The 17,640-nt window shown below is 40.5% G+C and overlaps 2 protein-coding genes across 6 annotated transcripts in view; one reads left to right on the top strand and one right to left on the bottom strand.

Annotated features, from left to right (window-relative positions):
- Positions 1 to 17,640, top strand: part of specc1 (sperm antigen with calponin homology and coiled-coil domains 1) — a 93,318-nt gene that overhangs the window by 49,021 nt on the left and 26,657 nt on the right. For all 5 annotated transcript variants that reach the window (XM_079651580.1, XM_079651581.1, XM_079651582.1 and 2 more), the window contains 8 exons: positions 3,752 to 5,274; positions 7,592 to 7,799; positions 8,683 to 8,756; positions 9,881 to 10,056; positions 14,185 to 14,339; positions 15,338 to 15,438; positions 15,536 to 15,611; positions 16,821 to 16,965. In XM_079651580.1, the coding sequence (XP_079507706.1) occupies positions 3,752 to 5,274; positions 7,592 to 7,799; positions 8,683 to 8,756; positions 9,881 to 10,056; positions 14,185 to 14,339; positions 15,338 to 15,438; positions 15,536 to 15,611; positions 16,821 to 16,965 (2,458 nt within the window). The remainder of the gene's footprint in view (positions 1 to 3,751; positions 5,275 to 7,591; positions 7,800 to 8,682; positions 8,757 to 9,880; positions 10,057 to 14,184; positions 14,340 to 15,337; positions 15,439 to 15,535; positions 15,612 to 16,820; positions 16,966 to 17,640) is intronic.
- Positions 15,329 to 17,640, bottom strand: part of zswim7 (zinc finger, SWIM-type containing 7) — a 60,944-nt gene continuing 58,632 nt past the window's right edge. Inside the window, exon 6 of the mRNA XM_079651608.1 lies at positions 15,329 to 15,430. The gene's annotated coding sequence lies outside the window, so the exon portion shown is untranslated. The remainder of the gene's footprint in view (positions 15,431 to 17,640) is intronic.

Here is a 17,640-nt window from a genome sequence, read left to right as displayed (position 1 = left end):
GGATGATTCAATGTTTCCCTTATGCAACATGAAAGTATCACGATATGTATCGGTCGAGTATCGGTATCGTTCAGTGGTATCGGTTATCGGTATCGTAAAAAAGTCAACGATATGCATCCCTAGGTGGGGGTGTACGGAAAGGGAAACATTTTACTCAGGCACGGTCAAATCATTTGTACCTTATATGAAGACGCCCTTAGTGAAATGAATTCTGACACACCTGCTATAAAGACATTGCAACAGGTCCAACTGGTCCCAGAGACATGATGGCTTTGTTTTCACAGTAACAGGTTTTCTTGATTAGTTTCTTTGTGATTTTGTCTTTGGCTTGGTTGTACATGGAAGACATTTTTGTTATCCATCAGTCACATACCTCAATGCTCCTTTTCTGTTTCTTTCGGTCAAGAAAACCTTAGGCAGACAATTTAATTTACAGTAGTGCACGTACCCACACTCTATCCTGGGAGACGTTCTAACAGGTGGCCACTAAGCAGCTCCTAAAGAGCAATTAGAGGTTAATTGCCTTTTTCAAGGACATCTCAACTGAAGGGAAACGCTGGTCTCAGCCTCTCCTTCTAGACTCTTTTGCGGCAACATCATCCTTTTTTTCTAGATTGGTCAAAATGTTTGACAAATACATTTAAGAGACTGTTTCTGGTGTTTTGTTTTGTTTTTCTCCTATGTGATCCACAAATTAGCAACTGTAGGTGTCAGTGGTCTATTTGATGTCTCTCTACCCCTCTTAGTGTTAGTTTAAGCATTATCTAATCTCAACCCTCTGGTTCCTGGCAGAGCCATGCTGCTCGCTGGCTCTGGGTCTGGGCAAGTGGGCACTTGATGATGTGAAAATAGAAATAATAAAGACTTTGCAGCCGCTGTGTTGGTCTTGGAAACTGGTTTTGAATAAACGGGGTTGTATTTTTATCTGCTAGACACACTGATACAATGTCAGTGGTAGCAAAGTTATGAGCTTGATAAAACAATATTGTTTTTGGTCCAAAATGTCTCTCCAACTGTGGAATTTATGTTTTTATAATCTTTGTTTTGGGGAATTAAGGTTCAAGACATAACGACCGCTGTTTTCCGGTGGCTGTTACTTCCTCTTTAGGATCATGCTGTCTGTGCTCACTCCTGGCATCTCGACTGGTGTCATGTCTGTGTGCACGTGAAGCTGCTGTGGTGATGTCATGGTTAAAGAGATGGGCGATCTGAAGACGAGTGAGTTTGTGTGCTCCATCTGGGTTTCATTCACCCAAGAAGAAACTGAATATGAAAGGTTGCCCCACTCCTGGCATCACTCATCCTCATGGGAACAGACTGATCTTAATTACTTTGGACTCTTCTTTATCTCTTTTTCACATGGACTGATTGTCCGTCTTCATCGTCACCTATGTATAATGAGAATAATACAAGTGGCCATGAAATAAGCATGAGCTAAAATGTGTGCCATAACTTTTGGCCCCCTCTGGGTGATGACTTCCTGTAGTGCATAGTAAAGAATAATGAATAACACACAGTGCTGATTATGTCTTCCGTGTGGCATAATATTTGGAGTGCATGCTGTCCTCATTCTGTCAGTCATGGCATCATCCTCTGTGAAGTGAACAGTTAAGTGACTGAAGATTATTTAGCTCTAACTTTAGCTCTGTCCAGGAGCCACTGGATTGAATTGATTGGGGTGAAAAGCTGCATTTATTATTATCTTTTTATGTGAATCTACTGTAGAAGGCTGCATCCTTTAAAAAAACAAAACAGGCTTGAGGTTCATTTTACATCAGTAGTTCTAACCACGAGCTGAGTGTCATTCTTTAGATTTTTATGAGCCCCTGGTTTTCTTAAAAATCAAAACCTCATTTGTTTTCTCAACAATTTAAGGTTATCATTCCACAGTCCACCTCACTTTCAACCACAGCTGCACACTCTGGGAATGTAAAAGGGCTTTGTACCCCAGAAATGGTGCCAGTTGGCATCTCCTGCCACTTTTGCTAGTTTATTCAATAAGGGGATAGTGTTTGCAAAGTGCCTATCAATGGCAGACTACTTAAAGAACCCACAGGGGTATAAGGATTTCCATTCCAAACTAGTGTGTGTGTGTGTGTGTGTGTGTGTGTGTGTGTGTGTGTGTGTGTGTGTGTGTGTGTGTGTGTGTGTGTGTGTGTGTGTGTGTGTGTGTGTGTGTGTGTGTGTGTGTGTGTGTGTGTGTGTGTGTGTGTGTGTGTGTGTGTGTGTGTGTGTGTGTGTGTGTGTGTGTGTGTGTGTGTGTGTGTGTGTGTGTGTGTGTGTGTGTGTGTGTGTGTGTGTGTGTGTGTGTGTTGTAAATGCGTGATGTGCTGTCTATCTCAGCACACAGGCTGTCTGTCTCTGCTGTGTAGGTTTGATGATGATGTACGCATGTGAGAGACACAGGGCTGTCTTTGTCTGTGCACTGCTTAAGCTGCTTTGTGCCTGAGTGCTCCACGTGCACAGGGACCTTTGTCATCCTTTGGAACAAGCAACACCCTTGTGTCTGCATCGCTGTTTGCTGATCATCGGAAAATACACAATAAAACGGTTTCAGGCGGCACCCTGCTCACACCGGCCATCTGTAAATACTCTTCATATTTGAGAGAGGTCTGGAAAAGGCTCGGACCATGGACCCACGTCGATGCCTTTTCAAAATGCCAGAGCTAAGCTCTGCTGCAGCGATGAATGACCCCTCGACACACAGACACTGCCAGGCAGATGCTCTGTTGTCCAAACAGAGAACAATATGTGAATAGGGTACAGTGACCAGCTAAATTAAACTGCTGAATAATACAAGTGTCTGAATGTGACACAATGTGTCCATTCAATTAGTCTCATTACATGCTGTTAACAAATCCACAGTCACAGCATGTTTGTACGCTGACTCTATTAACCTTCCCGTTTCAATGTCAAGCGTGCTCTGGTTATTCTACTGAGAAGTTTTATCTTCCAAACATTTCCTGTTAACTGTCCCACTTACAAAACGTTTGCAGTCTTAATGGATGTTTATGTTAAATGTATTAATGTCAATGCTTTTTCCCTCAAAAGTGTGTATCTGATGTGATAATTCACATTGTTTTGTGACACAATAAACACTTTTTTACTTTTTTTACCATATTTTTTATGCTTGTATTCTTTTGGGAAAATGTTTATTTTGGCAATATTTCCTTTTTAAATTAACCTTGTATTACTAATGTAGTTATTTGTATTCACTTTTTTTATAGTTTAGTGGGGAAGTTAGTTGTTATTACTAACTTATTTCACTTTTAAAGATATATCTTTATAGTTTAATAGTTTGAATTTTGATGAAGCCTTTATGACTAAACGGAAATGGGGAAATCATTTTGTAACCTTTTTGTAGCGTGTTTCATACTTATTATGCATTATACAATGATTATAAGTTACTACTTTCAGTGCTAATTTGTTGTTCTAGGGAGAAATCAAATCAGGTATCTTCACCTTATAAGTAATTATAAATCGTCCTATAATGTGTTATGATTATTGTTCTAAACATTATAAATGTTGTCCTAATCACTATACTTATACAGTGCTATAAGCAGATTATAAGGTTTATACCTAAGTGTATAATGCATTATAGACATGGGGCTCATAGGAATTGTCCCCCCTTTAAACTTTACATTAACAGTTTTGATCAAGTGGTTCTGTAACTGCTTTGTGAATGCACAGTAAATGTGGATTCACGTTGGTCCTGAGCACTGTTTCAATATGTACTTGTGTTGTGTTGCAGGTGCACAAGCAGCCAAGAAGTCTGGTATCCCAGCTCCTAGAGAAATCCCTTCTTCCATAACAAGAGACCGCATCTCTCTGAGGGACCAGCTCAGGAGCAATGCCACTAAAAAGATGGTTTCCAGTGCCAGCACTTCCAGCCTCTCCACTCTGGCAAAGCCCACACGTAGTTCAACCACAAAGTCCCGTGGAGATGCCGAGAGCCAGGAAAGGGGTCTTCTGGAGACCCAGGTGAAAGAGCTGCTGGCTGAGGCCAAGGCCAAAGAGTTAGAGATCAGCAATCTCAGGAAAGAGTTGCATCGCTGCAAAAGTAAAGCCTCCAGCGCTCCCTCTTCACCATCAACCAATTGTGTCTCGTGGGAAGAGCCTGATGCAAATGGAGAGCAGGGACAGATGTCAGAGGCCATCGTGCTGGTTGGGGAGCTGAGGGAGAAGAACGGGAAGTTTCAGAGAGAGCTGGCAGTGCTTAGGGAGGAGAACCAGACACTGAAAGAGAAGCTGCTTTTCTTGGAGGCCTCTCCTCTCTCTAGTACAAACACAAGCTCCCTGTCCAAGCCTCTGGTGAATGGCCTCCCCTCAGATTCCTTAAATCCACAACAGGACAGTCGCTCTTCTCCTGCCAGCCCTCTGAAGTCCTCCGTCTCCTCCGGTTCTGACATCACCAAGGACTCACCATCACCCGACTCCTCAGAGTTTGAGAAGATCCCATCACGGTCAGAGTCAGAGAGTAGCGGAGTCAGCGGAGGGCAGGATGTGCAGAGGTTGACAGAACAGATCCACAAGATGGAGGAGAGCCACCACAGCACAGCGGAGGAGCTGCAGGCCACTCTGCAGGAGCTGGCCGACCAGCAGCAAGTGGTGCAGGAGCTGACGGCTGAGAACGAGCGCATGGCCGAGGAGAAGCGCCTCCTGCAGACCTCTCTCCAACAGCAGAGGGAGCGCGTGGAGGTGCTGGTCCAGAAGAACGAGGCGCTCGCTGGCCGCCTCCAGGAGCAGGTCGAAGCCCAGGCCCAGAGGGAGGAGGAGCTGGGCAGCCAGGGGCCCCGGCTGGCCGAGCTGGAGCAGAGGTACAGTGAGCTGGTGGAGGGCTCGAGCTTTGAACGAGAGAAGCTGGTGGACATCCAGCAGCAGCTTACAGGCAGCCTGCGGGCTCTGGAGGAGGAGCACCAGGAGGCCCAGGGCCAGGTGCGCCTCGTCAGAGAGGAGATGGACAAGCTGCAGGCCCAGCTGGACAGAGAGCGGGAGGCTGGAGCTCAGGCAGCACTGGCTGCAGAGGAGCAGTGGGCCACAGCAGACTGTCTCAGACTGGAGAACAGTAGGCTGAAAGCACAGGTGGACATTGAAAGGCAGAAGGTGGGTGAGCTGAAGGCCCTGCAGAGTGCCGGTGACAGCAGTGAGGTGCAGAACTTGCTGAAAACAGCCCACGCCGAGAGAGACAGGCTGGAGGTGGAGCTGACGGAGCTGAGGCAGGAGCTGCTAGAAGCCCAAGCTGACACTGAGCATGTGCGAGCCACAATGTGCAAGGTAGGAGGGGTACAAGCTTATTTTATTATTATTTATTTATAATATAAGATTACTGTACCTTGTTGTATATTTACATGTTTCCCACGCAGAATTTGATTTGTATTAAAATGCCATTGTTTTCGTGGCATTGCAAAATCTGAAAATAATTGGTAACATCTGTTAGAAAAAGAAAAACATGAAATGCCTGTTGCAATAGCATCAAGCAGATATTTATATTGAACAAATTCCAATAAAATGTGGCTTTCATTTAGCTCCAAGTGGCATTCAAAAGTCTTAAATTGAATTTGCCTTAACTTTGAAGAACAGAGCCTTAGTTTAAGGGATTGGTAATGAGTGAATGTGTTGGTATGTGCGTGTTTGAGCTGAGGAGAATCATAAAACACACTTCATGCAAGTGAGAGAGAAAATATAAATAAATACACCCACTCCACTGTTCCAACATTCTGGTCAAAATAGTGCCTTAATTCACTGAACTCGATGTATAAATGTGCCGGAGACACATGTCCCTGACACATGGAGCAGCTGGGGATCTCCAAAAGACGATCAAAGATCTTGCTGGGATTATTGAAAAGCATTTTTTCTTTATATGCCCATCCTTAATAAGTATTTATCTCCCAACATGAAACATTTTCTTTATTTAAATACGATATTTGGAGTCAAATGTTGTGAGCAAAGATTCCGATCAGTCTATTTAAAAACTTGACATCTCTTCATTGGTTGGAGAATGTCACTGCCCATTACAAACTATTTACACTTGGCTGCTTCTATTGTTGTGTGTGTGTGTACACCGTGACTTTAATTATATGTGACTCACTGTTGAAACGTTTTGTTATGTCAGTTAGAGCTCTTTGTCTTGAGTTTGACTACATTGTCAGGGGTTCCCTAAAGAACAATCTCTTCATCCATATAATTCAAAAGAAGCAGAGAGAGAGGTTCACTTGTTTGGAACCAGAACATGATTTTGTTCATATTTTTTACATAAAATACAATCCATGTCAGGAATAGATTTAAAAAAGACCAACATGTTGTATCATTAGTCTAGTAATGGCAAATAATAATAAAAAAATGTTACTTAAACCAGGCGACTATAACATATTTAATCATTATTGGCTCTGTCACCACCATTGAAAGTGAACTTGACCACACTTCTTTTCCAAAAGAGTTCAAACCTGACCATTAAACTGGCTTTACAGCTGTTATTGGGGCCTTTTCTTCACCATCACAGCACATTAACTCATGTCCCCTCAAATAGTTTTCGTATGATTCTCTGTCATCACTTTGGTTTTCCCCTCAAACACCACCAACACCACAAAGGCTGACGCTGTGTGGGTTTGAGGTCATGTTCGTGGTTGTTGAATCCAAATTGAGGCGTGTCCTCGTCATTTGACTGATGTCGTCATTGTTGGATTGTGATCGTGGTGCCAGTAAGGTGGTCCACTAGTGTGTGACCCTGTGAGTCACGCTCCGGTTCTGGGCCATATGGGTGAGGCCATTCCATAACTTCACATCCTAATCCATCAGAACCACATGGTGTCCTTCAGAAGTACATCACTTACTTATTTTTAGTATACCCTGCTCAGAGATCTGCTCTACAGTGTCATTTTTCAGAATGACAGCAATCCACATGGTACACTGACTTCAGCTTCAGTGTAATTGGAAGTTCATGCAATAAACATGTTGAGGCAGTCACATCCAATAAAGACAGCACAGTAAAGTTTTAGTTCAATGAGTCACAGTCCCCAATCATGTCAGTATTTACTCTGTGGCCAAATAGTCATTGTCAGACAAAGTTAAGCTAGCACAGTGCTTAACTTTGTGGAGTGTGTAGGAGAGAAACTCCCCCTAGTGTGAACTTTGGGATTTTAGCCTTGGCAGACCATTACAAAAAAAAGCCTATATAACAAGGGAATACTCCAAAAAGCATATAAGGATCTCTTTAAGTAAGCTGTGGAAGCTAGGGGGAAAACAATCTATTGCTTGACCACCAAGAGTTTTCTGTGTATTATGTGCAGCAGTAACATAATGATGATGCAATGTAATAATACCATAACATGTTTCAAGCCTTAAATCATCTCCCCCAAAGAAATTATTGGACAGATTCTATATATCTCATCTTTGAAATCCTTCAAGAACAACTGGAAAAATTCCCCACATGATTTCCGGAAGATATCATAAATGATTTGCCCTTACTGAGCCTTGAGTGCTGTTGAGTGCTTTGATGTAATTAGTGCAGTGACAGCCAGCAATTACTCTCACATGAAACACTGCCACTTTGTTTTAACTATATCTGTACTAACTCATAATAATCTCCACACAGGTGGAGGCCAAATGCCAGCAGGTTCAGGAGCGGGCCGAGAGGAGGGAGCAGGATCTGGGCAGCCGGGTGACTTCCATGGAGGAGGTCGGGGTCCACGCTGAGAACCAGGTGAAAGAGCTGAAGGAGACCATCTTTGAGCTGGAGGACCAGGTGGAGCAGCAGAGGGCCGTCAACTGCCACACCAAGCAAGCCGTCCTGGACATGGAGAGTATGTTACTCTCACTGGATGCTTTTTGTTCCATTTTGTCTGTCCTCTTTTGTACAAGGGGAATACGTAAAAGATTAGAAATATTTCTAAAACGACCATAAAGTTAAATCAATAACTTCATGAAGGTAGGATATATTAGAATCAAAAATACTTATATTTATCCTGGGGGAAATAGATTTTTGTGACAGTTTTGACCTTTTAGAATAGAATAAAATAAAATATAAATAATGTTTTTAAAGGAATACAAAATTATTTACGTACACATCAGAAGTTAAAGTAAGAATCCATCCATCCATCTTCTCCCGCTTATCCGTGGTCGGGTCGCGGAGGTAGCAAAAGTAAGAATATGCAATACAATTATATCAATATATTTATATAAAAATAAGTGGATTCAGTTAAATGGTCGATGCAAATATTTATATTAAAATATGAAGTTAACAATAAAAGATTTGCACAGTTTACAACCAAATATGATATGTTTATCACAATATATATGTAGTGTATTAGTATTTAAAATATATCAATTCTGAATTGCAGTTTAAAAGGGCTTGGCTTTTGTATCAGAGGGCACTATTTTAGGTCATTTGTACTTTATATCTTACAGTGTGGTAACTGAGTGAGTATTATATGGCTATATACACTGTGTTCCACAGGCTGTGTAAATAGATGATACAGGTCTATTACTAATGTTATTGCAGTGATGAGACACCACACTAACTGATACTTGTATTCAAGCCTTAATGCTCTAGATTGGCTGCTGCATCCTCATCATACTGACAGAGCCCTTTAGAAATGGATGTTGTTTTAAATGACTGCAGTTCTGCCTAAAGTTCACAGTACGTAAGACATGTGGTTCTCAAAAAAACTGTATCTATCATTGCAGATCTTGTCAAAAAGATGGAGGAGCAGAAAGTAGAAGCAGACCGCCATATGAAAGTCTTGAGTAGACAGATGAAGGTAAGAAAGCTTTATTATGTAGCTCCTTTCATAACATCTGTGGTGACATGATTTGTTTTTGAACATCTGAAATCAATGAGTGTTACAGACTTAAGTCACATGATAGGTGTTTCAAATAGAATATAGAAGAAAGTTCCAAAAGTTAAAACAAGGAATGTCCTAACACAGTTTTGACTTTGGAAATCAGATGTATCTTTGACAGACTTCCATAACACATCTACCCTACGTCTTCTTCTCTCTCTCTCTGAAACTTCAACGAGCCTATACAAGTATAAATACTCAAGAAATAAAATGCTCTACTTCGGCCAGGTTGTCTGAGCTTAGAGATATCTATACCACGACACAGAAGCAGTGCATTTACGGGTACCATGTTGTAGTGAAGTTCTGAGTGATTGGAACCAAAGATATAAACATACCCGACACCAGAGATTGGTTTCAGTGATGCATTGAACGTTGGTCTGGAAGTGTTGATGCCTCTCTGGGTGGATTATCACTTTAAGGCCTAGTGCCAGGATTTTGCTGTGTTTTTGCCAAATGTATGACCTTGGAGTCATCTATCCGAGTGTTATTCCAGTAGCATCCAGGTGGGCTGTTCAGACAGGCAGCTATCTATTTTCTTTGGTATTGATCCATTAACAACATGTTTTGCTTTTTTTTGTTTTGATGAATTATGCATTTTGGAATGCACCAGATACCACTTTACTTTTTCTATTTTGTACAGTCCTTTCAGTTAGAGCTGCTGTTTTTCCCTCTCCCTTTGGATTGCTTTTCTGATTTGTTTTGTGTCTGTAGGAGATTTAAAAACATATCAAGCCATAGGAACTAGGAAAGAATAAATCAGATGTTTTGGGTTATTTTTTACTTCAACATATCTGTTCCAAAGACTGTGAAAGTGCTAACTTTGATTGACACAGTCATTTTCCATGATAGTCATATCGTTTTTGATGCCTTTATAAATGCCAGTTTTTCTTTTGTAAGTACATGATAAAGTAAATAGTTTTATCCGTTAGGTTAAATGAACCTAAATTGAACAAGTGCACAAACACTTCCTGTGTTTGTATGAAATGTCCTGAATGTTTCTATACTTGCCTGTGCTGTATAAATCCATAAGTTTGTGTGTTTAGGATGAAAAAGAAGAGTGGCGTCGGTTCCAGGCGGACCTCCAGACAGCCGTGGTGGTGGCCAACGACATCAAGGTGGAGGCTCAGCAGGAGCTGCGTGCCCTCCGGAGACAGCTGCAGGAGGAGCAGGATCGCAGCGCCAAGCTCTCCACAGACCTGGAGGCCCTGCAGGGTGTCAGGTACCAGCTCCCTCATAATGCATTTTGTTCAGTTCCTCCCCCTCCACCGTCCCCTAAACCCCTCTGTGATCCCCTTGTTTAGCATCGGGCTGCAGCTCCTTTCTCTCTCAACACAACGTGGGTATGAGATACCTGCCAGAGTTTTGCCAAATCCCCATCCATTGTTTAGAAATATCAAAATGTCATTCTCATGAATCTCTTGCTTAAAGTTTCAGTTGGTTACATTATTTAAAAAACTCTTGTCATGTATGTTGTCAATAGTGCATGAGACAGATAATATGTGAAAAATGATAATGTTCCTCTGCTTCCCCCCAGTGTTCCTAACGGCAATTGCAAGATTTCATTGCAGTGTCAACACCTGCTTGTACATTTTTACTAAACTGTCAAACCCGGCAACGTTGATCAAATATGATACAGTAATCTGTAACTGTATTGTGTATCCCTTGCCTTAAATGTCTAGCAGTGAAATTAATACGTTTTGACCCAGCCGACATTCTGGGAAAGAAAACGCAGTTACAGAATCCTTATTCATATTTGATCAGTACCTAGTTTGACAGTTTACTAGAGTTCACAAGCAGTGATTTACACTGTGTGTGAAGCTCCTCGGTTTTGATTGGCTGTTTCTCTTCGGTGCAGGAGAATCTTCCAAATGCTATTTAGAGCGCTGGTGGGAGGCAGAGGAATATGAGTTTTTTCACATATTATCTGTTTCATGCACTACTGTCGGCATACATTGACAGTTAATATGAAGAAACATATTTACCAACTGTAGCTTCACGCAAGTCTTGTACGAGATGAAATCCTTGGAGTATTAGAGTTGAGATTCCTGGGATTTGGCAGACTCTGATGGTAAATTAGCAGTCTCTTGCAGTATTTCCCTCTGTGTATTCTCCTCCTTTAAGCTGCTGCCCTCTCTGTCTCCCTCTTCCACACTGAGTATGGCCCTATAGTATTCTCTCAATTCACACTCTACATCAAACATCAGTGTATTCATTGGATAAAACTATTATTATATGAGAAGGCAAACAGTGGCAAAAGCTGATATACAAAGCAACACAAAACAGAGGCCAGTGTAACTGTCAATATGTAACGCCAATGTATCAAGCTATTTAAGATTGTATGAAGTGGTATTGAACTGTGGCCATGCAGTGATGTGACATACTTTTAGAGAGTGTGTTAGTGTGTTGGTATTCTGTATATATAAGTGTTTTTGAGCGTGCTAATGCCATGGTGTTTTTGACAGTTTTGTCCCTTTTCATTATCATGCCAGGTCAAGTATTTCCTGTAGCAAAGTCCACTTAGATTTGCTACTCTAAAGCATTTTCCGTGTGACCAGTATAGTCCTTAATGCGAACCAATGGTCTCTAAATACTTTTCAGTTGCACTATATCAAAAATCTCGTGATAGGAGCTTTAAGGTGTACTAAATAGTTGTATTTGGTTTAAAGCCAAATGCATGTGGTCCATGGGAATTTATTACACTATATTACTGGTTTTAGACCAAGGTTAAATCAGCACACTTTCCCCCGAGATTAGCTGTTACGCTGCGTCCGCTCCCCACCTCCAGCAGCTCCCTGTGATGACCCTGTCAAAGATGTCCTTCTGACAAGCCTCCCTGTGTAACGTCCAGGTGAGTCCCCTGTCCTGCCAGCCCTCTGTCAGCCAGCCTGCTCTCCCTCTCTGTGTGCTGCTGCTGCTGCTCACTGACTTCCTGTCTGTGTTTGGCTTCGTGTTGCTGCTTCAGTCTGACTGTGTGTCCCTCTGTTTGCTGGCTGATTCAGGACTATCCTACCTTCTTTTGGTTTGCTCTGCCTGGTTCTACTGTTTAAAAAGATGTATCTGGTGCCATCTGCTGTTACACGAATGAATAACCCTTCTACTTTTTTGGTGAATAGCAGGATGGTCTGCACGGCATGACTGGATAAAACTCATGCTCTGCATCACGATACATTTCCATAATATCTTCATCACTGGGTGATTCTTAAGTAACACTAGACATTATGAGTGACCTTATTAATCCAATGAGGTTTGCATGGAACAGTTTTAAAAATCGAGAAGTGACCAGAAGAGCTTTTCATAATAAAAATGTTAAGAAGACATGTAAGATCTCTTGTTTTGCTGCACATGCACATGTTTAATATTATCTTCATACACTATATCATCTTCCCTCTTCTTTTCTTTTCAGATTAGGCGCTGGAGCCACTTTTGATACCAAGACGGCAGTGGAAGGTCATTAGAGAAGTGCCCGCCACCCCGTGAAGACAGTGTTAATGTTGCACTTATTACCTTTCTGTGTCATTTAAAATGTATTGTGTAAATGCAGTACCCAAACAGTCTCCTGACAGATTCTGGCTTCCATTTATCTACATGTCCTTTGGAACCTTTTAAATAATGATGTACTTTTCTTTCTGAATGTATTCTTTGTTCGTCAATTTATTGACCTGTGTTAAAGAAATGCCATATGTTCGAAAGACTCTCCTCTCATACTGTGTGAAGCTGATTTGTGCCTTGAGATTGTAAACAAGAGGGTAATACATTAGGAAAAAGACTCGATAAATATTAAGTGAGCTGACAGTCGGACTTGTTCTATCAGAAAGTACATATTTGAAGGCAATAGCAATACAGCGAAATTGAGTCTGGTTGATATTGTTTAGATTTAGAAAAACGAGGTGGCATGTTATTGTGCTGGTACTCACATTTGCTTTTCTTACTTTTTTTTGTATTATAGTCAAATTGTTTTCACTTTGACTTCTGTCTGTTTACTGAAAAACATTTATGATCTGTTAAAGATCTCAGTTTGGCCCTGTAATGAAACAGAATGCAATGTCATATAAAACCATTAGATGGCACCATTGAACACACAATAACTGTACATAGGTGACATCAATGTTGACTTATTGGTATCATCTGCTCTGTTACTCTTTGTATGTGTATTTCTGATTATTACTATGCTCCTTCTAAGCGCACAGAGTATTAATTATTTCTGCCAGATAAAATAACCAGGATGAGTTTGATATCAACCACTGCCAACATTAGATTTTAGGACTGCCACAAACACAAACAGCTGTACCTCAGTCAATTGTTTACTCTACTCAGACATACCAAAAGGTTGGTGTTCCTTTTCAACACAAAGACTAAGAAAACTGTGTATAGGCTCCTAAAAGGATTAAGTTTCCCTTTCAGCACCACTGTCAGATGATGAGTTGATCTCATTTTCTAGCTTTTGACTTTTAGCAACATTAAGTGACTTAAACTTGTTGATCAATCTTGAATCCCTGTGTTAAAGCCATCTAGAGATTTTTCAACATCCTTATTAATGTATCATATCAGAATTGTTATGATTTCACACACTTTGAGTCACGGATCACACAGTGGATTTATTTCATATTTGAGCCAAAACCTTACACCATATTCTGTGTTGCTGTAGTATAATTGCATGCTGCAGGATCTCAGGTTAAAAAGTCTGGTTTCTTTCAGATATATTCAATTTGTGCATTTTTATTAAAAGCCATATTGCTCTACCAGATAAGGTACTGGTGCTGAAGATGTCAACTTTTAAATTTGCTCAAAAATACCATCTAGAAAAAAATTAGATGTTAACTGTGTAATTCTCTGTGTGTAGTAAAGCCATGTTGTGAACAATACAGTGAATGTGCTGTTAATTTATTCTTTACAAAAGAACTTAAACAATTATTATGTCTGTGAAAGAACACATGTGATGTGTTACTGTTGTTCATTAGGCAACTGAATAAATGAAATGACACCAGTTCCATCTGTGGTTGTGTATCTCTTTCAGTCTTTGGAGGTAAGTTTAATGCAATGTTGAAATTCCTCACTTCATCACTGATAAAGCCAAATCCTTCTCTCTGTAGCCTGGAGTCCAATGTTCACCAGGGCGATTGGTACGAGGTGTCCCAATGATTACACTGCTCAAAATGTGTGTTTTAAATTGAAATCTGTAGCTCCTTATCAACGGTAGACACTATGATCACATCATCCTGCCAATACCCTGAGCAAACGTTTAGGAACATTCCCTTTGTCTTATAAGCATGTAAAGGGTTGTTTTCTTCCCCAGGTGTGTGTATGGTATATTTTCCTACACTGCAACCCTTTTCACTGTGTCTGTTAGGTCCCAAGGTGACGAGGTGAGGCTGTCCGACTCTGATATCCAGCGGCAGTGGTGCAGCATCTCAATGATCCCGACCACACCCAGCGACGCCAGTGGGGAGGCCAACTCAGTCCCCGGAGCGACTCTCATTAAGTCCTTTGATACTGTTGGACCGAGTGAGCAGCGAGCACCCCAACACACACAAATGGAATCCCAACACAGCAGTGTAACTAGAGGAGAACAGCTGGTCAGATCTCCACTGTGGACTCATGTTATTTTTCTGCAGCAAAGTCATGTAGTTGTGAAAGACAGTGTGGGCTGACCTCTATAAACAAAAGGGGAACATTATAGGTATCATAATGGTAGATTTTATTCCAGATGTTTTTTGCATTAGGCTGTATGTCATAGATGTAAGGCTGGGTACTTAATCTAAAAGTACCTTATGTGCCTTGTAAAAATACCACACTGTAAAATACCACTGTTAAAATGTTACTCAAATAGAAATATATACAGCTTCCTCTGGTATCATGACAGTCTCCTCGACCACCTTATCCTTTAATTGTAAGTAATTGTACCATACTGTACAAATACTAAGACTTCAACTTAACTGCAGAATATTTAAATTATTGACCTCATTGGTTGTTTTGTTTTCACAAATACTGGGAATGTTGAAGAATACATTTACAATTACCTAGAGCCCAAAGTTTGCTGACAGCAAAAAGCCCAACCCTTAACATTACAAGTTATACTATGACATTTTTAAAAGGAAATTCACAATATTTTTCGAATTTATGAAGCTGGAACCATGAGATATTTTTACACCAAAAAATTACTGAACAGCAAAAAAAGTTGCTAATAGCTGAAACAAATCAGTACATTTACTAATTGAATGACTGTCTTGTACATACTTTTAAGCTGACAATATACATATTAATTGACTCATTTTTTTTCAATCTTTTTATTTACCCTTTGAATGTTTTGAAACAAATGCAATAAGAAGTTCAATATTTCCCTTTGCCATGTGGTTGAGTAGAAATGCAAAAAATGTCAAAGAAATCATTAAAAAATATATACTGAAGTAAAGTTCAGCATTTGATTAAAGTTCAGTTACATTTCGCTATGGCACATTTCAGTTTATTTTGTATACAATCCTTAATTTGTATGTGCTCTTCAGATGGGCCCAGCCTCACAGTTCAGATGCACTCCAGCCCCAGAAGCCTGCTGAGTGGGATCCCTGTACGCTCTGCACCTGCTGCTGCCGTCTCCCCTATCCAGGTACACACAACATACTTTCCTTAAAATGTCAAATAAATGAAACACTTATTCTCTGTTTCAGACTGGTGAGATCTTTATTCTGTTTCTGTTTTTTTAGAGACAGACGTACATAAAGCCGCTATCCAAGACATTGGAAAAGAGAATCAACCATGGAGAATTCTCTCTTCATCATGGTATGTACCACAAAGATGGTTTTAGCTGGAAGTCATGGTGTTTCATTTATATGTGTAATATACATGCCTCATTTAGCAGTCTACTCACTCACTGCCTTAGAGTCAATGGACAGCCAGCAGGAGTACTGCTGAGTTTAGGAATGAGCAAGGCTAAAATGTCTACGGAGTTAAATAATAAGAGGAGAAAAGATGAACAGTAATTTGACTGCTGTTGTTCTTGTCCGTCGTTTCATGATTGTATTCTCAGAAAGAAAACACTGTAAATAAAAGAAATCCCAAAGGCTACTTTATTAAAACGATGATGTAAACTTGAAAATGATTCAGAAGGAGGAGATTCTGAAAATGAAATCTCAAATGCAAATTAGATTTTCAAATGGTTAAAACATTTTTAACAGTTACTTTGGTGATATCAATATAATCTAATGTTCTAATTTGATTTACCAAGTCTTTAAAAATGAAATATCAATCAGCTACCCAATAACATTTACACACTTACACATGTAAAATTATTATGCTTTTTGGGAATTTCATTTTTTTGTTAGCATTTTAATAAAGTCCCCTATATCAAATGTCTGCATCTCCAATCGACTGGTGTTCCAGCTCCTTTCTTAATAAGGTGACTGTAACTTGAGCACCAAAGCACTGAATATAAATGATTTTTGAATGGACTGCCAAGTGCTTCCGTTAGAAAAACATGTCCGGGCAGATGTTGGTGCCTGTCATTACAGAGGTGGCATCTTGTTTGCGCTTGTGGCATTGATAAGGGGCTGGTGCTGACAGCCTTTTTTTTTTTTTTTTTAAATACACCTCAAATTGTGCTTACAGTAGGTCTAAACATTTTCACCAGACATTATGATTGGAGTGACTTGAATTTGTCAGACTTCAACTACATCTTTTGGTGAAACCGCGTAAACACTGGTACTGCCATATTTAGGCGAAAAGGTTGCCTCACTGATTCCATCGGCCTTTTCTGAAGCTAAAATAACTTTTCAAGCATATCTTTGTGTGGAAGGGCTTGTTCAGGCACGACAGAGGCCCTTGGGCAGAGCATTTTGGGATATTTTGTGGACTAGTCTGAAAAAGAAAGTGACCCCAGTCAGGACACCTGGACTACAGAGTCATACTATTGTTAAATCATTGCTTTCCATGTTATATATATTATGATCCCTCCTCTTCAAGTTTTCTCCCTTGCATCCTTCACTCCCCCAGATAAGTTGTCGGGCCGCGGGGAGGACCTGAAACCTAACAGCCTGATGAGGAAGAGCCCTTCTCTGGAGTCTGTGATCAAAACCTCTGCCTCCTTCGGCAGCCGCACAGCCTCCTTCAGCTACAACCGAGGAAACAGCAAGCTGAGGTGTGCTAAATGGTTTTTATGGGATTTACTTTAGGGCATTTTGCTTCTTTAGCTACGCGGTTTCATTTGAAGTGGGGAAACAACCTCCCTTACTTTGGAAATGAACACAATATAATGACTACTCCACAGGATTGTAGAAATTCACAGGAGTTCCAAACTGAAAGGTGGGAAATTAGTTCTTAATTTGTGTGGTCTTTAAAAGAGATCAAACACTGACAAACCAAACAAGTGCAACAAAACAGGCAGTGCAACAATGACTCACCTTACACAAAAAAAGTTTCAGTTCTTCCTCTTTTTTTAAACAAGTTCCCCTCTGACATCCTTGACAACAGGTTATAGTGTTAATACACATTTGACTTAGCAGCCTTGTTTCCCTTTAAGCCTCACCACATATTCTACTGCAATTGCATTTTAAAGTTGAACTGAGATACTTTGCAGTTGTCCAACTTGTATTGCCAAGGTGTTGACACAGAATGCTTACACATAGTAAAGGATGTGTCCACTTGTCAGAAAGGAATGGGAGACAGATGTTAAACAAACATGCTGTCATCTTCTGACCTTTCTGGCAAACAGGCTTTTGTCATTTTACTGTAAAACAATCCCTTAAGTGAGCACTCAGAAACCAATAGCAGCACTCCATTTATAGTTAGACCCATGGTACCAATGCAACAAGTT

Source organism: Notothenia rossii (genome assembly GCF_949606895.1).
Source record: "Notothenia rossii genome assembly, chromosome: 9".
Taxonomy (NCBI): domain Eukaryota; kingdom Metazoa; phylum Chordata; class Actinopteri; order Perciformes; family Nototheniidae; genus Notothenia; species Notothenia rossii.
This window is presented reverse-complemented; position numbering and strand designations above follow the sequence as displayed.